Source organism: Dermacentor andersoni, chromosome 2, assembly GCF_023375885.2.
Source record: "Dermacentor andersoni chromosome 2, qqDerAnde1_hic_scaffold, whole genome shotgun sequence".
Classification (NCBI taxonomy): domain Eukaryota; kingdom Metazoa; phylum Arthropoda; class Arachnida; order Ixodida; family Ixodidae; genus Dermacentor; species Dermacentor andersoni.
In genome coordinates, this window is record NC_092815.1 from 223048025 (window position 1) to 223075325 (window position 27301).

The 27301-nt window shown below is 43.7% G+C and overlaps 2 protein-coding genes across 4 annotated transcripts in view; both read right to left on the reverse strand.

Annotated features, from left to right (window-relative positions):
- The window catches only part of Gcat (Glycine C-acetyltransferase), a 175055-nt gene that overhangs the window by 133199 nt on the left and 14555 nt on the right, over positions 1-27301 (reverse strand). Inside the window, exon 1 of one of the 3 annotated variants that reach the window (XM_055075762.2) lies at positions 8248-8586. The exons of 1 other annotated variant lie outside the window; for it this stretch is intronic. In XM_055075762.2, coding sequence (XP_054931737.2) covers positions 8248-8302 — 55 coding nt within the window. In that variant the 5' untranslated portion in view covers positions 8303-8586. Of the gene's footprint in view, positions 1-8247; positions 8587-27301 lie in introns of those variants that run through there. One more of the 3 variants, XM_055075761.2, reaches the window with a different exon arrangement.
- On the reverse strand, positions 17480-20128 carry LOC129387059 (uncharacterized). The gene is made up of 4 exons (XM_055075763.2): positions 19418-20128; positions 19187-19340; positions 18881-18922; positions 17480-18591 (listed from the first exon to the last, which is right to left on the reverse strand). The coding sequence occupies exons 1-4, from the start codon at positions 19745-19747 to the stop codon at positions 18239-18241; spliced, it is 879 nt and encodes a 292-aa protein (XP_054931738.2). The 5' UTR covers positions 19748-20128; the 3' UTR covers positions 17480-18238.

The window sequence follows — 27301 nt, forward strand, 5'->3', positions numbered from 1 at the left end:
AACGACACACCATTAATTAAAGTTTGCATGCTTCAAAAAGGAACCAATCCACCAAAAGAAGTTATCTAAATTGCCTTGAGGGGATGATACACAACCATTACGGCCACTCTACAATGCAGACTGTTTCAAAGTCATCATGAATAAGAGAATAACTGTACAAAATATCAAAGGATGACTGGTTATGAACATATAAAGACTCCACCTCGCATTCTGTCTCGAAACACTGAGATGGTTTTGTCGTGAGCAAACTGTATGACATCTGAATTTGAACAAAACCAAGTTTCTGTAACTCAACTTCTACTTGTTCTGATTTATTTCTTAAGCTCTGACAGTTTAAACTGTAAAAGGATATGTTTTGCAAATTGTAAGCACCATTTTTTTAACATCTCAGAAAATGATTTGAAAGTGAAGTATGCCATCGTTAAGCAAGTATAATGCGCAGCCCTACATGCTCTTAAACAATCTTACGAATGTGCTCCTCGCAAGCGATTCTAATGGCTCGTGCTCTTGGTTGATTTCGAGCATAAACCTTTCCTTCCTTTGACCAGACGAGGTCATGATTCATTTCTTTAGTCTTTGTTTTAGCAAACCACAGTAACTTCTTGTTGAAGTGGTCAAGTTATCAAAGAATCTGACGTCATCGTCGCATTCCCTTTGCTTTGAAAACCAGTTTGTTTTTGTGGCTCGATTGGCAAAACATATCATGATCACAGGCACTCTGCCTGGTTCAGAAGAAAGGCGATGCAACCCTTCAACATCACTAGCTTCAACTGAGGGTACACCGAGCTTCGTTGCAAGGCTGTTAATTTTGGCAAGCAAATGTTCTCTTTCTGTCACAGGCAGTCCGTGAATTTCCATATTTTGCCGCCTGCTGTGCCGACTTATCATTCAGTTCCTGGTGCAGCTTTCATATTTCTGGACTGTCATGGTTCATCTTGATGTCGTTTGCTCTCTTGCTTAGAAGCTCGATTTCTTTGTCATGCCTACTGGATACCTCTAATAGATTATTATAGGTGTCAGACATGTGTTGAACTGACGTTTCAAAGCTCGACACAGTTTCTTTCAATGAAGTTAGACAGTCAACTTTCCCTGTGAGGTTTGTCAGTCTTACTAATCTCAGCAAGCTGTCTACTTAAGGCAGTAGAAGACATCTTACTGCCACTACAATTATTATGAGACGCTGATGATGCGCATGCCAAACATTTAAGGGCTTTTCTCATTTCAGCATCTTTTGTTTTATAACTCTGTTCACTGATTCCAGCACACTATTCGACGTGATACTTTAGACAGCAATCAGCAGAGGTCAAAATGTCCTCGTTTTCAATATCTTCATAGCAGGCAGAGCAAAGATAAAAATTATAAAGCCATGTATCAGGCCCTTGAAATTATACAATGGAACATCAGTGTACGAGCGGTAGTGGCAGCGGCGGGCAAATGGATGCAATCAAACAACAACTGTGCAAAAAAAAAAACAGAAAAAACGTAACTAACTTGCAAAATTGAAAAATTTTTTCACCACCCGCGTACAGCACAAGCCGCCACGCTTCACTCTGGAGCGTTCGCGTGTTGAATGTTGCTAGATTCAGTTTCCTGTAGAGGCCTGTCCGGATCCAGAGATTTCTAGCGTCCTCTGCCGCATAACAGGTCTGACCGCTGCCTTGGTCAGGTGCTCTGCAGCCATTTGCAACTGAGGGCCACGGGTTAATTGCAAGAGTCATCAGGGAGGTAGCGGCCGAATAGTGCGCCAGAGAGGCCGATTCCTGTTGTGGTGAGAGGGCGTCCTTGCTGAAGCTTAGTGGGCCTTCCCAATTTGGTTACATCTGGACTAGTATAGCCAGTTAAGAACGGCCAGGTGCAGTGCAAGTTTGCCAGCCAGTTACGCCAGCGGTGGTAACCTCATCTTGGAATGCCGCCACCAACCTCTAGCCTCGTCGCCGTTGCGAGTGAAGGAGTTCGACGAAGCAGGCTTTGTGCTGAAACCGCCAACCTCTAGCCTCGTCGCCGTTGCAGGCTCCAGAGTTCTATGAAGCCCCTCTAACGTCGGCTCCGGACCTTGACACCAGTGTGTATGTGCGGCACATGTATGTTAGCCCTCATCTTCCTCCAAGTCGACAGCCCTCATCCTCCTCCAAAAGGGCGGGTAATCTTCAATGACGTCGAACTGTGACGTCAAGCAGAGCGCTTATAAGCAGCGATTGTCGGCTGCTAGAGCGTGCTCGTTGTCGTGCTCGTCGTAGTGAGCTGTGTGCTCGTTGTCATGCTCGAAATGTACTCGTGAGCTGTGTGCTCGTAAGCTGTTTGCTGTATGTTAGTCTTGTGGGCTCCATATGGGAGTCACGCTAGACTGTCGATATATGTCTTCTCTAAAATGTAGATAACGTAAATAAATCCTGCTCGCCTAGTCCTGTCGCCCCAAGGTCCTCCCTACAACTACGACCGCTCCAACTTTGACAAGCCCCACTGACTATCGGCAGTTTTTATTTTTTGCCGAGGTCTGGCACCACTCCAAGCCCTAAAATACCATGGCATACTATTGTTCCGCATCTTTAACGAATGAACCATGTGAACTTCTCATACACATCATAGCATCTAACATATTTCAACAATTGGAAGCTAACGCATTTTTATTCCATAATCAACGTGGCTTTAGAAAAGGGATTTCATGTGAAAAACAGCCAATATAGTTCATTAACAATCTCTTCACAAATATGGATGAGAATCTACATAAGCACTGTGCTTCATCAAATTTTATAAAGCCATGCTCCACAGCCAATTAACAGCAAAGCTATCATTTCTATGCTTAGATTCCTAAACATTAGGCCGTTAAGATACTTCCTTTCATTTCATAAGCAGTTCATTATTGTCGGCTCTTAAATCACCCTTTCTATTTATTTATTTATTTTATTGTACCCTCAAGACCGAAGTATTACAGAGGGGAGTGGGTAAAAAACATACACAAGTAAATAACAATGCAGCAAGAAATGGCTAGTTATTACAGCAAAATTGATTCGTTAATTGTATACGGGAGTGATGATGTCTGATAAGGCCAAAAGGAACTTTGAGTTGTCCTTGATTGCTACAACTGCGCCGTGAAGGTGGTACCATTCCTGAAAGGTCCTAGGAATAAATGATTCGTTACAGGTTCTGGTGCGGCATTGAATGATTCCAACCTTATGGCTATGATCAATGCGAGAGGAAATATAGGTAGGAGATGATATAAGGTTATCGCGCAGGTAGGAATTGTGGAAATATAGTTTAAGAAATAAAGCAAGGCGAAAGCACTTACACCGAGCTGAGAGAGGAGCAAATAGCAAAGAATTTTTCATGGCAGTTACGATTGATGTGTGGCTGTAATTGCTGCGAATGCAACTTGCGGCATTGTTTCGATTAGTTCAAGTGATCGAATAAGCATTTCGAGGTGCGGGTCCCAGATGGATGAGGTGTACTCCATTTTACTCCAAGATGGATGAGGTGTACTCCAATAAGCATTGTATAGGATTAATTTTAATGATGTAGGAGCAGAAGAAAAAATTTCGGTGAAGATAACCTAGCATGCGATTAGTATTGTTAATTACGTTGTCGATGTGCAATGACCGGGAAAGTGACGAGATTATGTGGACGCCTAGGTATTTATAGGAGGTTATGACCTCTAGTGGAGTATCATTAAGGTAATAGTTCGGCGGAGAAATATTGCTGCGAGTTACATGCATACATTTACATTTAGTTACGTTAATTTGCATTAACCATACGTCACACCAGTTAGAGATAGCGGTTGTATTGTCTTGTAAAGATTTGTTATCAGATTTTTCTGAGATTTCACGGAGGATAATACAGTCATCTGCAAAAAGGTAGACATCAGAACAAACGTCATTGGGTAAATCGTTAATGCAAATTAAGAAAAGAAGAGGGCCTATAATTGATTCTTGGTGCACACCAGAGTCTACAGGATTAGATGGGGACATATGGTTGTTTGACACAACATACTGTGACTGATTAAGGAAAAAATGCTCAAGCCATGCAAACAGGTTAGGATCAAGACTAAGTTTACTGAGTTTAAAAAGAAGCAATTTATGGCACACCTTGTCGAATGCCCTGGTGAAATCAGATAAACACAGTCTGTGAATGAACGTTTGTCGAGAATAAGATGAAGGCTGTGAGTAAAAGAAAGAAGTTGAGTTTCACAAGACAAGTTTTTTCGGAAACCATGTTGTGCTTTTGTAAAAATGAATTATTGTCTAAGTGCTTTGTTAAATGTGAGAACAAAATATGTTCAAGAACCTTGCAATGAATGCTGGTGAGGGAAATGTGTTGGTAGTTGAGGGGCGAATGTTTGCTACCGGACTTATGAAGTGGGACCACCTTCCCGACCTTCCAATCTGCAGGTAGCCGATGGGTATCTAAGGATTGCTGAAAAATTTTTGATAGCAGAACAGATGAATAAATAACAGTATTTTTCAGAAATTTCACGTTGACCAAATCAGCACCAGGACTTCATGATAACTTCAGATCTTTAATTACATTTTCGACCCCAAGAGGTTCAATGACAATAAAGTCCATAGGTGGGTAATTGCAACACTCGAGAGTTGGAAGCACAGGGTTACTACATAGGACAAAGTTGTTACAGAACATAAAATTAAGGATATGGGGACATACATCTTCGGGTACCAGTGAACCACTGGAATCAATCAACGTGACCAAGTTATCTTTGACAGGGTTAATAACATGCCAAAACTTGTTAGGGTTGTGGGCATTGTGGGTAAAGTGTGGGTAAAGCATTGTGAGCAAAGTGTGTACTTGGAATGCCTTTTTGGCAAGTTTTATGGCTTTATGTAGTAAGATGATGACGCAGATTGTCAGGTGTGCTTGCATGATCTGGAACACCACTTTTAACTCGCTTAACACTGTCACTTGTTGGATCATACATGAAACATTGTTTATCAATGAAAAGCTTGTTAAAATGTAGTTTAAATGAGGGGGAATTAGGCTGTTCTTTACCAAATTTGAGCACCTTTTTTCGAGCGAGCCTTGTCGCAGGCGAGAAGTCCTCGGACATTGAGATGTTACTATCTTTAAGCTGGCTGCGCAACGAAAGTATGCTCTCCCTAAATTTGAAGTTTGATACTTTCATTATAACCTGACGACATTCATATTTGAAAAAGTCCCAATTCGATGTGCCCGTTCAACTGAGTTTGGTGGCAAGGCACTTCCAATCACTGACGACAGGGCATCCAGAGTTTTCTGTTCAGTTTGCCGCCATGACTCATGGGAATCGGGTATGCCGTAAAAAACCAAGTTATTCCGCCTTGATCTCTCTTCCAAGTTGTCTAAGCACGAGACTATGGTGCCCTGCTGCTTTTTTTAACAGCAACGCTTTCTTGAAGTATGGCGAAATCATTGCAAAATGTGTCTAGTGCTTCAGATTTATGTTCGAGTGATTCAAGACATGGAATCAGCGATGGGTAAAGTGAAAACAAAATACACTATACTGATGGGCGACTTCAATGCCAGGGTAGGCGAGAAGCAGGCTGGAGACAAGTCAGTGGGGGAATATGGCATAGGCTCTAGGAATAGCAGGGGAGAGTTATTCGTAGAGTTTCAGAACAGAATATCATGCGGATAATGAATACCTTCTTCCGCAAGCGGGATACCCGAAAGCGGACACTAGAAATGAAATAGACTTTGTACTCTGCGCTAACCCTGGCATCATACAAGATGTGGACATGCTCGGCAAGGTGCGCTGCAGTGACCATAGGATGGTAAGAACTCGAATTAGCCTAGACTTGAGGAGGGAACAGAAGAAACTGCTACAGAAGAAACCAATCAATGAGTTAGCGGTAAGAGGGAAAATAGAGGAATTCCGGATAAAGCTACAGAACAGGTATTTGGCTTTAACTCAGGAAGGGGACCTTAGTGTTAAAGATATGAATGACAATGTTATGGGCATCATTAAGGAGTATGCAATAGAAGCCGGTGGTAACTTCGTTAGACAGGATGCCAGTAAGCTATCGCAGGAGACGAACGATCTGATCAAGAAACGCCAATGTATGGAAGCCTCTAACCCTACAGCTAGAATAGAACTGGCAGAAGTTTCCAAGTTAATCAACAAGCGTAAGACAGCTGACATAAGGAAGTATAATATGGATAGAATTGAACATGCTCTCAGGAATGGAGGAAGCCTAAAAGCAGTGAAGAAGAAACTAGGAATAGGCAAGAATCAGATGTATGCGTTAAGAGACAAAGCCGGCAATATCATTTCTAATATGGTTGAAATAGTTCAAGTGGCTGAGGAGTTCTATAGAGAATTATACAGTACCAGTGGCACCCACGACGATAATGGAAGAGAGAACAGTCTAGAGGAATTTGAAATCCCACAAGTATGCCGGAAGAAGTAAAGAAAGCCTTGGGAGCTATGCAAAAGGGGAAGGTAGCTGGGGAGGATCAGGTAACAGCAGATTTGTTAAAGGATGGTGGGCAGGTTGTTCTAGAAAAACTGGCCACCCTGTATACACAATGCCTCATGACCTCGAGCGTACCAGAATCTTGGAAGAACGCTAACATAATCCTAATCCATAAGAAAGGGGACACCAAAGACTTGAAAAATTATAGACCGATCAGCTTACTGTCCGTTGCCTACAAAGTATTTACTAAGGTAATCGCAAATAGATACAGGAACACCTTAGACTTCTGTCAACCAAAGGAAAAGGCAGGATTCCGCAAAGGCTACTCAACAATAGACCATATTCACACTATCAATCAGGCGATAGAGAAATGTGCGGAATATAACCAACCATTACATATAGCTTTCTTTGATTACGAGAAAGCATTCGATTCAGTTGAAACCTCAGCAGTCACGGAGGCATTACAGCATCAGGGTGTAGACGAGCCGTATGTAAAAATACTGAAAGATATCTATAGCAGCTCCACAGCTACCATAGTCCACCATAAAGAAAGCAACAAAATCCCAATAAAGGAAGGTGTCAGGCAGGGAGATATCTTTCCAATGCTATTCACAGCACGTTTACAGGAGGTATTCAGAGTCCTGGATTGGGAAGAATAGGGGATAAGAGTTGATGGAGAATACCTTAGTAACCTGCGATTCGCTGATGATATTGCCTTGCTTAGTAACTCGGGGAACCAATTGCAATTCTTGCTCACTGACCTGGAGAGGCAAAGCAGAAGAGTGGGTCTAAAAATTAATCTGCAGAAAACTAAAGTAATGTTCAACAGTCTCGGAAGAAAACAGCAGTTTATGATAGGTAGTGAGGTACTGGAAGTGGTAAGGGAATACATCTACTTAGGGCAGGTAGTGACCGCGGATCCGGATCATGAGACTGAAATAATCAGAAGAATAAAAATGGGCTGGGGTGCGCTTGGCAGGCATTCTCAGATCATGAACAACGGGATGCCATTATCCCTCAAGAGAAAAGTGTGCAACAGCTGTGTCTTACCAGTACTCACGTATGGGGCAGAAACCTGGAGGCTTACAAAAAGGGTTCTACTTAAATTGAGGACGACGCAATGAGCTATGGAAAGAAGAATCATGGGTGCAACGTTAAGGGATACGAGCAGATTGGGTGAGAGAACAAACGCGAGTTAATGACATTTTAGTTGAAATGAAGAAAAAGAAATGGGCATGGGCCGGACACGTAATGAGGAGGGAAGATAACTGATGGTCATTAAGGGCTATGGACTGGATTCCAAGGGAGTGGAAGCGTAGCAGGGGGCGGCAGAAGGTTAGGTGGGCGGATGAGATTAAGAAGTTTTCAACGACAACATGGCCACAATTAGTACGAGACCGGGGTAGTTGGAGAAGTATGGGAGAGGCCTTTGCCCTACAGTGGGCATAACCAGGCTGCTGATGATGATGATGATTCCAGATGGCGGAAAATATCGGTTAGCTTGCCTTCAATTGTGTTTTGGCTGGTTTTGACATCCTTCATATCTGATTTCAACTCGGACTGACCTTTAGTAAGCGCTACTGTCGACTTCTTTGTCTTTTAGCATTATTAAGACGGTACTCATCTGATCAGACTGGGATTCGGGAAGACTACTCGAGGCTGAGTCATCTTGAGCCGACCTCTGCACTCTTGGAGGCCCCGCGTTTTCCTCGACATCACCGCATTGCAACAACAACAGCACCACGTCGAGACAATCACACATAGCAGCATATAAGACAAGTGGGCATGGGAGCAGCAAAAGTGAGCGATTATCACTCCGTTTAGCATGCAGGGTCAAATTGTTACGCACCTGTGGAGCGAAGAAAAGTTGCGCATGAGGCATAGTGCAACGAGGTTGCTCGCATGCCCACTGAAGGAGTAGTTCATCAGCAAGCTGCTTTTGAAGGGGCTGGGAAAGGGCGGTAAATCAGCCGGTGACATCGTCCCAGAAACGATGCGGTGTCCATCTAGCAGTACATCCAGGAAGGATGGAAGATTATGGAGACAACATGTGCGGGTGACGGGCTCTTGATCTTGGACAGCATCGACACATACACCCATGGTAGAGCAGATGTGGATGGGCGCAGAAGGTGAAACGAGGGCCAGCATCAGGAAAATCTGTGGAGCGAAGAAAAGTTGCGCATGAGGCATAGTGCAACAAGTGTTGCTCGCATGCCCACTGAAGGAGTAGTTCATCAGCAAGCTGCTTTTGAATGGGCTGGGAAAGGGCGGCAAATCAGCCAGTGACGTCGTCCCAGAAACGATGCGGTGTCCATATAGTGGTACATCCAGGAAGGATGGAAGATTATGGAGACCACACGTGCGGGTGACAAGTTTTTGATGATCTTCGACAGCATCAACGCATAAGCCCACGGTAGGGCAGATGTGGATGGGCGCAGAAGGTGAAACAAGGGCCAGCATCAGGAAAATCTGTGGAGCGAAGAAAAGTTGAGCATGAGGCATAGTGCAACGAGTGCTGCTCGCATGCCCATTAAGTGACGCAACCTTTGCACTTCCCCAAGGCATGTAGGTCCCTTCATAAGGGACCTGTTCATCTACATAAGCAACCTGTAGAATAATATAACCTCAATAATCGGCTGTTTGCCAACAGTTGCATAATTTACCAGAAAATCACATTGCATCCAACCGTATTGCCCTCTAGAAGGATCATGATCATACAACTAACTTGTTCTCATGCTGACAAATGGCTTTCACTATAAGCAGTCTTTCTCAACGCGATCGTACACACCAACTAACTCTCAGGCCACCCGTGCAGTCATGAAACTACTTGGGTGTTCATCTAACTCATGCCTTTTACTGCGCTGCTAACACTGGTAAAATCATTGCTGGAGGATTACACACATAAATGAAGAAACCCTCACAGAACACCTGCCTTTACCCATAACCTAGCCTATCAAATGTTTGTCTGCCTTAGACTTGAATTTGTGTCATCCACGTGGATTTCCAATGTGATCTAATCAACACGGCAAAAGGAACAAAGAGCACCTTGTCCTGTCTTTGTTCCTTCTTAGTGCGCCGTCACTGTTGGCGCATCATCTTTTGAAAGCTAATCAACTTTGTTGAAGCCATCCAGAATTGTGCTGTCCATGCTATTGCCAAAGACTACAGTCATTCTAGTATTACTAACATGAAGTCATTGCTATCACTTCCCTGGCTAGAATCACGCAAAAGGATTGTGATCCTTTGCTTGCTACACAAGACAACCCTCCACCTTTCACAGCCTTTACAATAAATGTAGTCTTTGAAACATTTTTCACCTTTCACCATGTAACTGCTTTACACTTACCAGCTCTACCATTTGCTGTCAAAGCCCTTGACGACACTGTCATTGGTCGTCCATGACCCTGGCAAGTTTCAAACCACAGAAAGTACTACTGTTGTCATGTTAAGCCCTATCACTAATATGTGAGTTTTTTAAGATTGCTTCTTTAAGTATTTGAATCCTCACTTGCAGCTTGCTCCAATACTCTGTATACCCATATACCATAAATGTTTCCCCTGCAATGCTCCTACATTGGAGTTTGTGGAGTACTTAGAACAAATAATACTGTCACGTGGTAGTGACAGTGAAGAAAGCAGCCAAACTGAGAAAGACTAAACTAGCGTTTTATTGCGCGAACTTGTGCCCCCAAAAATAGGCTACACTCAAAGAAAGGCGACAGCGGCAAACACAGTCTGCAATCAGCGAAAATATGATCAGTGGGTCAAGTGCGTCGGCTTTTATACATCAGTCATCAAATGTTCCAGAGTAATCGCTGGGACCCGCGTGCCTTCCACAAAGTTCTACATTATTTGCATCGTGCACACATGCGATCAGATTACACAAGGTTGGGTTACAGACAGTGGATGGAAGCATCGATAACATGCCAGAAACTTCCGATACACGCAGGCGTGTCCTGCGCTATGCGATAACATTTGTTAGGCGGTGAAACATGTCGCCCAATAAAGACAAACAAGTACACGTGTCAATACAGTGTCACTCAGACTGCACAACACAGTGCCTTCCTGAACATGAATTCCTTAGAGATATAACACTGTGACACATCACTCTATTTCCTAGTAATTAACTATTCCAATTATTCATCTTACTGTAATAAAAATGCATGGCAGTATACTCTGCACTTTATGAGATGCTTTGCAAGCCCTGAAACAAGAGGGCCATAATTTGGGCCAGGCACCCATTGGACCACAAATATCTGTCGGATATCCAGTTTAGATCCGAACGTCCTGGGCCCACACTGGTCATTTAGCGGATGTATGAGGAACATCCTTTTTTGGCACTGAAGTTCCACTTATTTTGTTCCTGTTTGGGTTGTCTGGATGTTCCATTTTGGATGCAGTAAACGTCCTGCGTGTGTCGTCCCGTGGTTGTACTTTGGATGTAGGAATCTTTTCTACAAATAATGTATGTACATGCGACTATTTTTCATTAGAATTTCAACGATGATATGCTGTGAACATATTGTTATGGAAGGATGAAAGAAGAGAGAGGAAGAAGATCGTGGGACGCTGGCTGCTGCGTGTTGTTGATGGTTAGCCATCTTAACTACTCTGACTCATATCGTATATATATTGTTTATACACTCTTTCTATACTCCCAACAACCCCATGACAATATTGCTAACATTGCATGTACATGGGCCTGGCAGTTAGCTATCAAGTGGGTTTCTAAGGGCAAAGAAGAAAACAAAATTAATAAGTACAAATAATTCTTCCACAACTAAAGTTTCCTCTTGCTCTGTCCTGAACGAAACGGAAACAAATATGAACTCGAATTCCCAGCTAATGAACGTTACATGGATGCCGTTTAATCATGCTTTGGCCATATTATGTAAGGCACAATTGCAGAGGGCATCTCAATTGCTACAGTGGCGTGCCTCTAATCCTTCTGAATAAAACTAAATGATAGCAGCATTTTGCCAAGCGAGCCACTCAGCTGGAGAGGCGAGGAGGCCTGCACCTTTATGTTGGTGGAGCAGAGTCAAATGATAGTGCTCACGCCATTTCTGAAACCCGTGCGCACCAGCATTAGCTTTTGTTTCCTTAGTTTTATTTTATTTTTGCTTGTGTCGGCACCATGACATTCGCAGTGGTGCTCACCGCGATCGCCGCGATCAACACCACGCTTACAATGAGCGAACTGGAAGGGGACAAGCAGTGAAGAAGGAAGAAGGATGGTGCTTAATTAGTGGCCTCACATGACTATCTGTGCCTCACCACTCATGTGTCCCTCTCCACCCGATATGCACCTTGCACTCCTTGCAGTCTCGCATTGATCTCGCCACCATAGGGAAAGATGATCTCACTTTTGTTAGGCATGTGGCCTGAGCCACGTGACCCGGCGCCTTTATGTGCAGCATTGTAGCTGTGGTAGTTTTGTTATTGTGTACGATTGCATCGTAACAGGTGCTCTGTGGTGCCGTTCAGTAGCATGCGAAGAGCTCTCCTGCAAAGATGTGAGCACTCCTTTGTTGCCTTCATCCGATTAAGGTTAAATTTGCTTTGAAAATGGAACGTACCGCCATTGGACGTGTTAGAGTTTGTACGTGCTTGGTATAGTTTCCATATTGTCTTTTGTTTAGCGACGCCTGCACCCCACATTTCAGCGCAAAGTGCTGTAATCGATGTCGCGTCCTGTAAGACTGCCCATCTCCAAAAAGGCATTTCGAGACATGAAGAAATCTTTGGTGCTTCTTGAGTACGCAAGCGAGCACCTGCTGGAGAATGAGCATCCACAAGAGCAACCGCCAAGGAATGTAGCCGGAGTTTCCCGCAATTTTCGAAGTGAAACTGACACAGTCGTTTGTGATGTAGTGTACTGCGGCCAGCACTAGCGTTCCGATTTTCATACAAGCTCACTGGAAACATATGCTAAAGCTGCTTCCTGTGTGGTTGTCCAAAGCAACGCACTTTTCGCAAGGCCTGTTGATGAGGAGGAGACAGACAGTGTTGACACAGTAACAGAACGCAACTTTCGAGAAAAACTGCGAACGTGAGTTGTGCACCACCATGTCATAAAAAGGGCACTTTCAGATTTCATGAAGTTGTTATGAAGCCATCCCTCTTCAACAGAATTACCTAACAATAGTCATACACACCTCCACAAACTGCACCAAGCACAAGAGCAGTGCGGATTAACACCGTTAGAGCCCGGGAAATATTGCCATTTCGGGCTTAAAGGTGGGCTGCTGTGCATACTGCGTCATGTCGAACACCAACCTTCTCTGATCCCCCTCTCATTCAACATAGATGGTCTTCCATTATCCAAATGTTCGAAAATATATTTGTGGCCTGTTCAGTGTATTGCCCATGCCTGGGGTGATGGAACACCATTCCTTGTTGGCACCTTTGCTAGGCCATCAAAGCCAGCGTCCTCGAGGGATTTAATAAGGCCATTTGTTGTAGAGTTACAAGAATTGATTTCAGAGGGTGTTGTTGTAGATGGCAGTGTTGCTCAAGTAAGTGTAAAGGCCATCATTTGTGATGCTCCTGCACGAGCCTTTGTAATGGCAACTAAAGGGCACAGTAGCTATAGTGCCTGCCTAAAATGTACTGCGGAGGGGACATATATGAACGGAAAAGCTGTGTTCCTTGAAATGGACTGTCCCTACGTACAAACATGAGTTTCAGACATCAACATGATAGTGAACATCACGAAGGGGATTCCATTCTCCTAGATTTGCCAACTGACTGTGTGGATGACCTACCCCTGGACTACATGCATGCTGTGCTGCTAGGTGTAGTTAATGAGCAAAACGAGAACAAGGTAAAGTGGGAGTCAACGTTTCGAGAAGTGGCTTTGTCAAAACGTTGGCTCCCACTTTTACCTTGTTCTCATTTTGCTCCTCGTGTTGCATTTCCAGCTCCCACCTTCCCTGTGTTTTCCCTAGGCGTATTTAAGGAGCTTCCGACGTGGACTTCAGGACCACTAGCTGTATGCTTTGGGCCACTACAGCGTCAAACTTTCAATGAAAAGAGTGGCCTTGTGCGAGCTTCTGTTCCCCGTGACTTTCATCACAAACTGCAAGGTCTTGATGAATTACACCTCTGGAAGGCTGTTGAATTCAGGCTTTTTCTTTGTCACACTGGCCCATTTGTTCTTACATATTGTTTGACGAACGACCTGTACCAGCAATTCCTCATCCTTCATACCTCTCTCTCGGTACTTGCCAATCCGCAGCTCTGTCGCCAGCATGCTGTGTTTGTTGGCGAACTCCTGCGCTGCTTTATCACAGACTTTCGTGATCTTTACGGAGATCAGCATGTTTCCTTCAGTGCGCACTGTCTGATACACCTTTTACTGATGTTCAAAGGTATGAGCATTTAAATTCCTTTATTGCGTCAATCAAGTGATAGCTCCGAAAACACGGCAGGCCACTGCAGCAATTCTACAACCGGTTGGCCAAGTCCCAGTGTGAAGCAAACATCCTTCAGCCATCGAATGGGAAGCCTGCACTGCTCCGTCAACATACACAGGGTTTGCTCCTGCCAGGATGCTGTCCTCCTCAGTACCAGGTGCTATCACATGGGGAGTTCACTATTTCTCTAAGTGACAAGGACTGCTGCTTTCTGCAAGGTGGACATATTGTTCTGGCTAAAGACATCGCCCACTTGAAGACCTCAAATTAACCATACATCGTTTGTCCAGAATTCCTAGTTAAAGAGGACTTGTACACTGTACCCTTCAGTTCATCCAGAATCACACCTTTGTTGTGTCTTCCCTATCTGATCCTAAAATATGGCATGTGAGCAACTTGCAAAAAAAGGTGGTGTTCCGTTTGGATAACAAGTTTTTAGTGTTGCCACAGCTGCATATTGCCTAGAAACGAGACATTGCACCTGTGCAGGAGATTTTAATCTCACTGTTACGGCAAGTAGCTTCTTGGTAACTGGTTAGTGCCTTTTGAGTGCTACCGCTATTGTGTAAATGCAACCGTTAAAAGACATTATTTTTTTTAAGTCTAAACAGTTTTTTTTTTCTTTTCTAGATAGCATATGCAATTGCTGAGTTTTTGACCCGTGATGAAGTTGAAGTAGTACCATCAACATGGATAAAAAGAGATCGGTGTGTCTGGCCACCAGAGCATTAAAGGAGACAAGGTTGTCACAATGGTAAAAAGAGCAATGCTGGATGTTTATTGGAAAAGCTTCGAGGTGTCCGTAAACGGGCTGTTTGGTACATATCAGTCGCTAACTGTGAAGTTTTGTGTAAAAGTACAAGAACACGCAAGGGTGTTCTTACATTTCAGAAACCTATGAGTTGGCAAGGAGAAAACCCAACCTAAGTGAACAAGACTCAGATTTGAACACAGAGTCAGATGTTCCACAGAAGAGATCAAGGAAACCACCTCAGCCATGGTCAGTCTCTGATGACTCCCGAGGCATTGCAAACATTAGCTAAAATGCAACAAAAAAGAGCAGTGCCTGTTTCTAGCAATTTCCCACTAGGTAAACTTTTATTGTCATCATAGGGCTATTTTTTTTTTACCTACACTTCCTGCAGGTTCGTGTAGATGAGTGTAGTGCCAGGCAGAGGCTATAGTCTTGTCTACATGAATGCGAAAGAAGCATATCAAATTGCCTTAGCACATCGTATTTTACGGATGCATCGCCGTTTACATGTATGCGCATCTAACAGCCTGCGAGACTAGCACCATGTAGTGTCAAATTTGGAAAATACACGCCAACTTCCGGCACTCAACTTCCGTTTCAGGTGAAAAGCGCACGTAAAGTGCATGGAATCTGTTAAAGATGACTGCTCGTTATCGCCTCGGGGTCCTTTTGCTGTTGTCAGCGTGGACAAATATCCACATTCTCTTTTATGTGGCTGCACTTGTGCGCTACTGGGAACGTTCCCGCCTTATCCAGTCCTTTTACCGTGAAACAGCGCTACAAGCAGCCTGTGCAGCTGCTGACTCAACTCCGGCAGAATGGATGCTAATGGCAGGTAAGAACATGATCTTTTTTTGGTCCTGCAAGGGCCGCAATGGTAGAGAAATTGCTTGTGAGCGCGCAACCTTTAATAGCAGCTAGGTACATACACTACCATTCAAACTTGAATGCAGCAGCGGTGCTCCAGTATATGTGACACAAATTGTTCGTTCGCGAGCAATAGCATTAAAAGTAGTGGTGCCGCGAATTTTTCGTGTCCTTGGCAGCCTAGTCATACCTTCAGAAGTTAGGTGATACAGCCTCGTGCACGTGTTCATCCAATGCAGCGTACTTAATTCTAGGTTGCGAAGGAACTGAAATTTTTCGTTGATGCCATGGTCTTCAAACCTTTTCATGGTCATGATCAAAACCTTTCAAAGAACGAATTCTAGGTTGATGATGTGCTAGTCCCGCCGTTGTCATTTATCAGGACACCCAGGTGATTTAAAACTTGCTGGTTCTGACTCTACGACTTATCTTTCTCTCCAACAGTTTCTTTCCCCTATCTTATACAGTGGTATGCTGATGTTTGTAAGCGACAAATATTTGTTTTACAGGTTTTTCACCAGTGAAGAAACGCACCATTTGGTGGTCGAAATCACGATCTTCTGATTGGTGGAATCGCGTAGTGCTTACGAAATTCACTGATGAAGATTGGAGAGAGAATTTTAGAATGACAAGGGCCTCATTCTACGAGCTAGTGCCTCTTATGGCGTCTTACATGTCACCCAAACCAGGCTGTGTTAGGCCACCTGTGCCTATAGACAAGAGAGTTGCAATAGCCCTATACAAGTTGGCCAGCTGTTCCGGGTACCGGGTTGTAGGCAATCAATTCGGGGTGCACAAAAGCACCGTGAAAAATTGCGTCTACATGTTTTGTGGCAACTTGGTGAAGTACCACATGAAGACATTTATACGGTTGCCGTCTACACAGGAAGCTGCAGCCACTGCCGCGAGGTTTGAAGCAAACTGCCACATTCCTCAGATTTTTGGGGCTATAGACGGGACACACATCCAAATTACAGCCCCTAAGAAGGGGTATCGTGATTTCGTAAACAGGAAGATGTGAACTTCTTACAACATGCTGGCTGTGGTGGATGATCGGGCTCTGTAAGTGTATTATGGGACATTTTTTTGTAATTCGAGCTTAGTAATTGGTACATTCTCTCATCACTATTATTTCCTATAACTGAGAACAGCTGAATACAAGTGTGCATACATTCCATGCAGCAGAAGTTTGGCTCCAGAGAGATTGTCTGTGAACGCATGAAACGGCATATATACGTATGTTCAAGTGAGTTTATTTACATTTTTGCAGATTTCGCTGCATCACGTGCAACGTCCCTGGGTCTGCACATGACTCATCAGTCCTAAGAGTGTCCTGCCTGTACCGCAGAAGTGAACGTCTTGCCATGTGGGGAGAAGACATTTCGTGGCCTGCCCTTACCATTTATGTTGCTTGGCGACCCCGCTTATCCACGCTTGCCATGGATTTTGAAAGGATACACTGGAACGCCCACTGCTAAACAAGAGTCGTTCAATGTGTACCACAGTTCAGGCCATAACATTGTGGAGCATGCCTTTGGAAGACTTAAGGCAAGGTGGCGGATAACCTTGAAGAGAGCGGATATCAACTACAAGTTCATGCCTACCATTATTGCAGCAGTATGCATACTGCACAACTTCTGTGAAGAGAGGCACGAAATCGTTGCGGATCAGTGGATTTCTTATGTGAGAGACATTAAACACAACATCCACGTGCAGCCAGCAAGTACCCCAGCTGACACAAACACAGTCAACACTGTCAGAGACTTCCTGAAGGACTACCTTGCACAAGAGTTCCCTTTGCGTTCAGCATCGTGGCGACAGTTAGGGGAGAGTAGGGGGCAGTGTTACTCGCATATTTTTTTTCTAACCAGTAAAACCTGGCCAAAGCTTACTTTTGCTCTTAATAAACCACAGGCTTAACAAAAATGTGTGACCACAGATATTACCTAGCACACACTGTCCCTGACGTGTGCTGCAACAGAAATTGTGAGGCATGCACTCAAAACTACGAGCATTGTATTCACGAGTCCATAAGAATCAAATTAGGGTTGCAAAATAAAAATTTTTATTGAACATTAGGAGCACAACTTATTGTTACCCAATTCTACGAACAATAAACTGCGAGGCAGCTGAGTGCTCTTGAAAGAATATCTGTGACATATACCGTCATAGGCAGCATGTGCACACATTTGCTAGCTGCAAACGTAAACCTGAAACAAAGGTGATGTGCAGATACTTGTACACAACTTGAGGTACCACATTTGTAAAGGGAATGTCAAGTAAAATACTAAAAGGTGTCCATGTCTTCCCAGCATAACACAAGGCAAGGTCACAACCATTGCACGCAACTTTGTAGAGAGTTAAAAGACAAAACCTGCTCTTTATTTTTAATTTTTTTTGGGGGGGGGGGTGCAGGGCAAAGCTGAAGTCTGTGTATGACTCGTACAGTGTTCCAGATTAGCAAGCAACACAAAACTTTCTGCACTTTCTTTGTACAGCATTTCGGGGAAACAGGCATCTGAGCTGTTGCAGGACACCTGTTAGACTATAATATGAGATGGAGAGATCACCAGGTCCCCTGCTTCAAGCTACATCACATTAAATGTCGGAAGGCACATTAACAGTGGGTAGAAAAATCAAATATGATGACATTTTCTGCCGCAACACTCACTGAATACAAAATGAACGAAAAGCTGTCTATGCTTTTTCAATATAAAGGTTTTCTGGTCACACTAATGTGGATCATGTAAATGACAAGAAACCACTTTGAAAGCTCTACGGGTATTTTTTTCTTAGTGTGCTCAGGTTGACGGGTGAGCCCTGCGGACACCACTAAAGTTTACTTGCCCAGGCGCTACGTGGAAAGCTCCTTGAGTGGGGATGGTAAACACAGTCTGTGTTTGGTTACTCCACAGCTGTGACAGAATTGTTTGTGTGCCTTGGAGGAACGAGTTACTTATCCCGGTCATCATTTCGCGATTGTTCTCTCGTTCTTCTTGTAGTAACTGCCGCTGGTGGTTGAACATCATCGTTGAGTGTTCTTGGAGCAGCTCTGCATTTTTTTTTTTTTGATGGTCAGCCAGGACTTCTACCAGTTCAGCATACTTGCTCTTGCTCCACCTCCTTTGCAGCGACACTAGGCATGGGTTAGGTGCTGCAGATGTAAGCAAAAAAGTATGAAATGAAAACTGGTACGTTCGTGAATGGTACTAAGGAATTTCAAACTCTGAAGTAATGTTATGATTTATGGAATATGACTTGTAGCCTTACAGTGGTACTTCTAGAATAAATTATTGTCATAAAGAAATGTTAATGGTTGTCATATCAATGGGATTTATCTTGCGCTTGTAAAATGAACAATTACAGATTAGCAGTACAAGAACATTCTTTAGCGCACATTTCATGCAACCCGTTCATGCAGTGATGACGAAACCGTTACTTACAATCATCGAGGGACTCGCTCATGTCATCAGCAGGCTTGCTCCCTTTGCGAGAGAGCAAAGAGAAACCATTAATTACACTTTAACACAATATGCCCAGTTACGATTGGCTATTTCATGTCAACGAATTTCTGAAAACATCCGGAAAGTTCTGCAAGTAGCTAAGGAGCCTGCTACCCTGCGCATTCTTGAGTGCAGTGGAAGCCCGGCTCGGCTAAAATGCACCGACTACACGACCCTGTTTTATGGTACGAAGTACCACTCATTTCAAGGCACCCATTCTTAGTGTGTTCCCACAAGTGTTCTCACCTGTTATGCTCTCTTCGCGCTCCTCGTTGTTCACGCTGTCAACTCCGTTGGAAAGTGCCTCACTCATTGGCCGGTGAGACAGCAGCGCTTGCATTTCCGTGAACCACTGCCAAGCGGATCGCGACGCCCCGCTTTTGTTTTGCTCGTGCAGCTCCTGATGAGATAACATATGCGGAGACAAGCAAATTTTAGAACCTGGGGAAGTGAGAAAACGGAATATCCAGAACATACCTTGTTGTACCGTGCTTTCAAATTCTTCCAATGCGTCCTGAGTTGCTGCCAAGACCAGCAGTACCCAAGCTCGGCCATCTCCACTTCAATTATTTGGAAATGCGCTTGGTTACGCTGACGCCTGGAGTCTAACAGCTCACGGATGTTCATTTCACTAATTAAGGCAAGAAAGGCGGTCGTTTCCTCGCGGGTGAAAGAAACACGAGAAGTTTCTTCACGGGAAACTCCCGCGCAACCAGCAGTTGCAGACGCCATTTTTGTTTTGGTTACTTTCTGTTCATGCAGTACCGCAGCTGCACAATAGCAGTCCCGCAGCAAATTCGATGCCATTCTGTTTACATGTTACATCTAAATGCGCATCTTTAAGCTCAATCGACCTCATTTGTCGCATTGCATACGATACGCCTTCCTAGCGAATTACTGCGTTTACATGAAGTGCGATATGCTAGAAAAATTATACAATACATTACTGTCGCATTCATGTAAACAAGGCTTATGACATTGTGTGCTGCATTCGCTGGGCTGTAGCCAATCAGAGCAGACAGCGCATTGTCTTCTGCATCAGCAGATGAAAAGCACCTGACTCCGCACTTCGCCTGACTTGGCACTTACTGGCTGTGTATATGTCCTTGCCTAAAACTAAACGCCAATGAACAATTTTCCTTTTATCAACAAATTTAGACAAACCACAGCTAAATACATTGCAAATGCACAGTGCACGAAGACAGCTTCTCAATGCATATAATACAGCATGGAGTCTGAAACAGCCCGCACCATGCATAACAATTTTATCTTCTTGGAAAATTAGCACACCTTCCTCTGTGACACCAGCACTTCGCTACTGTCTTTGTAGCGAATATTCACTATCGTGGTTATATCAGTGCCGACAGTATTAGACAAAAATGGCGCCAAGCGTTTGCAATGCCAGTCTGTCTGTCTGTCGTCTGCTGCCTACACTGATCGAAACTGCAGAGTAGAAAGTGTAGTTTTCAGGCTACACTTACAGCTATAAAAATGGCTTTGTGTAGGTGGGTAGGGCTACATGTCTCTACACCAAGTAAAAAGAATGGCGACTTCCTACACTAGCTACACCTGTGTAGCTAGTGTAGGTAAAGAAAATCGCCCTACTGTGCAAGTAGCACAAGCGCAACTCTCCTGTTACAGATTGCAAGTAGTATATTATTTTGTACACTGATCTCCTAAGACTGGCCTCTGCTGAATTTGGAAGAGAATTTTAAGGCTGCAGTGAAAGTAAGAACCTTGATTTTTTTCACTCTTTACTAACAACAAGCAGTGAAAACTTTTTTCAACGTCACTCGCAGCATTGTTGTTAGCCAGTACAACCTGTAACTGCCTGTGTTCAGTGCACATCCTGCCATCTTCATGTTGTTGTTGTTTTTTTCCAATTCTAAGTATGTCAAAATGCTCAAACCAACCCGCCCATTTTAAAGCAAAGTTTTCTTTGCCTCTTCCTTCGACTTTCCCACTGCTGCTGGTGCTGTGGCTGCTGCTGTCTGGTACACCGCGTCAGGGGCTTGCTCAGAGAGTGTGTATATATGACAGGGGCGAGTCGGAGAAGAAAGGCAACGCGAGAAGCGACAAACTCACTTTCACCTTACTGCGTCGAACATGCACAATGCCCTCTGGAGCTCCCTGGGTGTCACCACATTAGCCTCTTGACAGCTGTAATTATCCATGACTCCCCTCAGAAGCATTGCAGAAACTGCAGCGCTTCCCTTTTTACTAACATGCAAGTCCAGAGGGGACGTAGATAGAACTGTAGAGAGAAGAGAGGACAAGAGGCAGTTCCCATGCAAAGGAGGGGGGGGGGGGGAAGGTGATGTGAGAAGGCAAGGACACCCTAGTACTATACGACAACGGTTGCAGGGAAACTGGATAAGCTTAAGTTCAAGGTACGGTACAGTACATTGCTGCTATTTCTGAAAAATAAACACCATACAAATATGTCAAGCAGGCAAACTATGCAGGGCGTGCAGAAGCAGAGCCGCATTAATTAAAGCAGACCACAGGGTCCAGGAGACACTACGGAAGCGGTCAACCGTCAAATAAACACTTCTGTGCCCGCCACAGTAGCTTTGAGGCTACAGCATTGCTAGAAGTCAAGGATGTGATCCAAACCGCGGCAGCCACATTTCCACGAGGTCAAAACAGAAAACGCACTTAGATTTTGGGACACAATAAAGAACATCACGAAGTCAAAATTAAACCGGAGTCCGCCACTATGGCGTGCGTCTTAATCCAATAGTGGTTTTGTCACGTACCAGCCCCATAATCCAATTCATGTTTAACACTTCTGCCACGGTGGGATGAGGCATGTGAAGCAATGACAATGCTCAACCCTCTCAGAGGTTATGAAATATGGGGCACAACAACACCTCAAGCAAACACCTCTCCCTGTGTGTTCTGTGTACTATGCAGAGAAACAGCAGTGGTGCATGAAAGGCAACATTTAACATCAACTCACCACTCTCGTGTTAGAATAATCATTGAAGAAATTAAGCTTTAGCCGTGAACATCACCGCTAATTATTGTCAGTCAAAGCATCCAGCACGAAAAGCTTCGCTTACATTGATTCCCACAGTGCGTGGGATCTGCAAAATTTTTTCTGCCTATATTCCCCTCTCACTATATATTAGCTTTTTTGTGTGTGGTAAAGCATTTTGATCTGGCTCAAGAGTAGTGCAGCAACCCAACTGGACGAAGACAATCTGTGCTACAAATAAGTACATGCAGGCACGCACTAACAAGACAAGAGTTGAAAAAAGGAGAGGATCATTTATTATGACGAAGCATGGTTTCAGCTGGCTGAGTAGCCCATCTGCTTTTCTTCTCTCTTGCCTTACAAAATAAACCTTCTGGCTATGCCACTGTCTTCTAAGGTGTCTATATTGAGCTAAGAGCTTATGATCATGTAGTTTAAGGGAAGTAATAAAATCAACTGAAGAAAATCTGCGAAAAGTTATGGTCTTTGTTTGCTTTCCTTGACTCCTATCGGCATCAAATGAAACGCGAACGGTGGAGCATGTGGCGGAAGCATCAACGAAGGTATAGTGCATCCAGTCCTGGACGTGCGTCCGTGTAGTGTGTCCGTCCTGGACGGTGCGTCCAGTCATCACCACTGACAGGCGTGCACATCCAGTTTGACTGCACTGCACAATAATGCTCCCCTTATGCTGCAATATACTTGTTTTTCTTTCATAAAGTGAAAAAAATTTGACTTTTCAGTAATGATGACAGCACACACTGTATCAGTTTCAGCACTATTCCCGTTTCATTTGATGCCGATAGCACATATGGTTTCACCGCACTGTGCCATAATACTCGCCCTGTACTGCAACATTTTAGCTTCTGATTTTCTCACTTTCAAGTAAAGAACCAGAACAGAAATGAAAACATCACAGTATAGGGGGAGTATCAATGCACAGTGCAGGCATACAAGGTGAAAGTGCTGTCAACGGTGATGACTGGACAACGCACACTGTACCTTCAGTGATGCTTCTGTCACGCGTTCCACTCTGTGTTTCATTTGACGCCAGCAGTACAACAAACCACCATTTGCTGCTTGTTGAGGGGCCAGTGTATCTCTTGCTTTATAGCGGTACTCGATTGAAGTGGGCCGGTAAGTGGCAAGAATATAAAGTATAGGCAGACTTTCAGAAGCACTGAGGTTCAGCCTTGATGTTTAGACATACTTGGGAATATTTTAAATGCAGTGACAGAACAGGGACAAAGGCTTTATGACTGTGATAAGCATAGGCATGAATATGTGCACCTCTTTCTAATAAAGCCTTGTTGAAGTTAATGTTTGTATGTTCACTTGAGCTTGTCGCCGTTATGTCACCACACTTAAACAACCCTAAGTATGCCTTATTGCAGGGCATGGTTGCAGATTTTAGTACAGCTGTGAGCAGATCTTGTTCCTTGTGTTTTATACAGGTGATTTATGGGAATTGGCATCAGTTGGTGAGAAGGACCCCTCTTGTGTGGGTAAGTATCTTGTGCCTTCGAGTTTGTTGTCAATATTTATGTAATGCCAGTGCAAGGTCGCAGCTGGATACATACCATCCCAAAAGCATTATACCATATTTAATGGGAGAGGAAAACTTCATTATATTTGTATGTTGTAGTTGTGAAGTAAAAGATCAGAAAGACAAGGAAGTGCAGTAACTAAACTTGCAGATCGAAGAGAGAAATTTTCCGTTAAATAATTAACTATCACGAACTATTCTAGGTACTCTGCGACACTTGTTTTCCCCTTCTTTATCACTTAGAAATGTTTATGTCCTGCGCTTAGAAATCTTCGTCCTGTTAGTCACAATGTATTCAAACATATTCACTCTATCAATGAGTGTATAAGTCATCATTATCAGAATTTTTTAAAGAGTACAGTGTGCCAGGTGAGTTAACAAGAGGGAAATAAGGCACATTGAGATTTCAGACAACTGAATTATCGTTACATAGTGCATGGGACTAGATTGAAGTGTAGCCCTAGAAGATTTTATATGTTGTTAAAGTGTTGAAGGCACGTTCATACATTTATTCTGCTCTTGATGTATATGCAATATAAAGTTATTCAGTTCGTCCAAAAAATTTTTCATTTTTTGTCACTCACAACACTTATTGCACTATCACTTAGCTCTAGTCTGTCACCTTGTCAGGTAAGATATGCCGTGCATGGTGATATGTGATATGCATGCATGTGATATGCACCATGCATGTGATATGCATGGTGGTCTGTAATCACGTCGAAGGGGCGGCCATAGAGGTAGGGTCGAAATTTACCAAGTGCCCAGATTATGGCCAAACACTCCTCCGTAACGGAATAATTCTTCTCGGCTTTGGTGAGGGTGCGGCTTGCGTATGCAATGATGTACTCGTCGAATCCAGATTTGTGCTGCGCAAGCACAGCGCCGAGTCCAACACCGCTGGCGTCGGTGTGTACTTCGGTCGGAGCTGTCGGGTCGCAGTGACGCAGTATAGGCGGCGAGGTCAGTAGACGGCGCAACTCTTGGAAGGCATCGTCACAAGCGGACGATCAGGCGTAGTCATTCAAGTCGCTCCGTAGAAGCTGATTCAAGGGAGCGGTGATGGACGCAAAATTCCGAATGAAGCGGCGAAAGTAAGAACACAGGCCAAGGAAGCTGCGAAGTTCTCTTAGGGAGGAAGGTTTGGGAAAATCAGCAACTGCATGGAGCTTGGCGGCGTCAGGAAGAATACCGTGTTTAGATACTACATGGCCAAGGATGGTGAGCTGACTTGCGCCAAAGTGGCATTTCTTCAGGTTGAGCTGAAGGCCGGCGGCAGTTAGGCACTGCAACACTTCCTCCAGCCTGCAGCGATGGGTGGGAAAATCGGGCGAAAAAATAACTACATCATCTAAGTAGCACAGGCACGTTTTCGACTTGAGACCATGCCAAAGAGTGTCCAACATACTCTCAAATGTTACGGGAGCGTTGCAAAGCCCGAAAGGCATGACACAAAATTCATATAGGCCATCTGGTGTTACAAAGGCCATTTAAGGTTGGTCTTCGGGTGCCATGGGGACTTGCCAATAGCCGCTTCGTAAGTCGATAGAAGAGAAGAACTCCGCGCCTTGGAGACAGTCAAGGGCGTCGTCAATTCTCGAAAGAGGGTAAATATCTTTACGAGTTATTCTGTTAAGACGACAGTAATCGACACAGAATGGTATCGATTTTGCATTGGTAGCTTATCTGAACAGAATACATGAGACTCGCAATGATTCCTGTAAAGGCATGTTTGGTGGCAAAGAGGGTTGCTTGGGCCTTTGGTATTGCTGTTTACTATATTCAGGTTCGCTTTTGCTATATACATGACATTCATTTGGGACTGATGCTGCTGTTAGTTAACGCCTCGTCATTATTAAGTTAAGGTACTTAATCAGGTGCTGTGGTATTAATAAAATAGTGTAATTATTTTCATTTCTGCAGACACAAACAGGATTCCGTAAGGCTGATGCATGTCACACCATTTGTGTGAAAGAACTTGTTCATTGCATCTTTGTCTTTACATTCTAGTTGAAGGACACTTAACAACAGTAAGCTGCAATATTTAATATTGCGGTAACATGGTTTCTATAGTGCCCTACATAGGCTGCCAAGTGTAGTGTATGCATGAGCAGGAATATAAGCTTAATAAATGCCATAATTGCTTAGAATGCCATGCTACAGAACCTAACACCATGTGAACAAGGCAGCTTGACGCCGCATACCATTCTTAATATAAGGAGTACCGATCCAGCATTTGGAAATTGCCTTTGTGCCATGAGTGCATTTGATTCCCTTTTTGTGTAGCAAATAGTGCAATACTATCTAGCATTTGAAAGTCAATTTTTGCCACTTATTCTATAGTATTTGGAAAATTCTACACCTAATACAAGTTCTCGCTTATGTTGCTTTATGCTTTCGTCTTTCTGTTTGTAGAGTTCAAGCAACACATCTGAGGCTTCTCAGAATCATCCAATTTAACAGCAGCAACATGAAGACATGCTTAACAAATTATGTGGAGTATTGCCAGGCCATGCAGTAATTACAACTCCACCACTTATTGAGAAGCCATTTGATTCCTTGGATAAGCTGTTAGCCTTCAATGAGCAGCCTGACAAAGAAAAGGTTGCAGTACTGGTAAGTATCACCATGCATCTTTTAAATTGACATGTTGGCTCTAGTAGTCAAAGCTGATGGCAGTTCCAGGGGAAATGGCCAATTGACGCAATTTTCTGCTATTAAGGTTGTGTATATAATAGTTGAGATAGTATGCAATTTTTTGGATTAGCAAAGGAACTTTCAATAAAAAAGAAATATAACGATATGCTATTGTAATTAATGTGTTGTACTGAAGAACAGAGCATAATGTGAGTTATAACCTTCATATGTTTTCCAGCCTTTTCTGGTATTCTGGGCACCTTATTGGCTAGAACAGTGGACCCCCACTGCTATACAATAACTTGTATGACAATGCGACTTTACATGGTGACTCCGAACACAGGTGCGTATTGTTGATGAGGCCATGTCCATAGGGTGTGCATCCTAATTGAGGGTGCGTAAGAATTCAGAGGTATTTCAGCATTGATTACACATAAGGTTCTACTTGAGGGCACTACAAAGTACTTTTTGTCAAGAGATTCTTCTATGACAAAGTAAGCAAGCTGTTCTTTCAGTGAAGTGTAACAAATTCTAGGTTGTAAAAGACTTAAAATAATCATGTCTGTCGATCCACACTGCGTTTTCATCAAACAATTCCCTGTCATCTTGCAGTTTCGTGAGCTCGTGCAACTTGTACAAAATGTGAATGCTGCAACAAAGACACAATGACATACATTCTGTCTGACCAGCTGGCTTCCAAGTTCACTTGGGTCACAATAAAAAACAAACTCAATTTCTCAGCCCTGAAAACTTTCAAGTGCAATCATCGGTAAAGCCTGATGCTATAAGCTTTCGTGTGCTGATAAAGTGAGTTGCAACAGTGCCCTGCTCTTTATTCGCACGGCTATAAGTGCTTTTGGAAACTAGTGAGAGAATGTGCACTCATGGTGCCCAGCTTAGTGACCGCTTGTTTGCTAAGCAACTTGCTGTGTGCAGGCACTTCGCAGTCAATCGAGTGCATTTGTAGGAAGTGCTTGCATTGCTCCGTGAGTTTGTTTCAAGTACTATGCCATGTCTGATATTGAAGCTACAGCAACTGCAAACGTAACTCAATTGTGCCCAAGTATTGCTACTTTGACACAACTCTGACTTGGCACAAGCTTATTTCATAGCTGCGTCGCCTGCAAATATGCATTTGAGGAATAATAGTCCAGCAGTAGGGTGCAACTTATGTCAAATTTGTTTGGTACATAATGCAAAT

Bases quoted from the DNA above. Each gene is read 5' to 3' on its own strand.
- LOC129387059 (XM_055075763.2), bottom strand. From the start codon at position 19,747: ATGGCATCGAATTTGCTGCGGGACTGCTATTGTGCAGCTGCGGTACTG. The intron at 19,341-19,417 runs GTATGTTCTGGA...TTATCTCATCAG, and splicing joins TGAAAGCACGGTACAACAAG to GAGCTGCACGAGCAAAACAA. The intron at 18,592-18,880 runs GTAAGTAACGGT...TTACATCTGCAG, and splicing joins GAGCGAGTCCCTCGATGATT to CACCTAACCCATGCCTAGTG.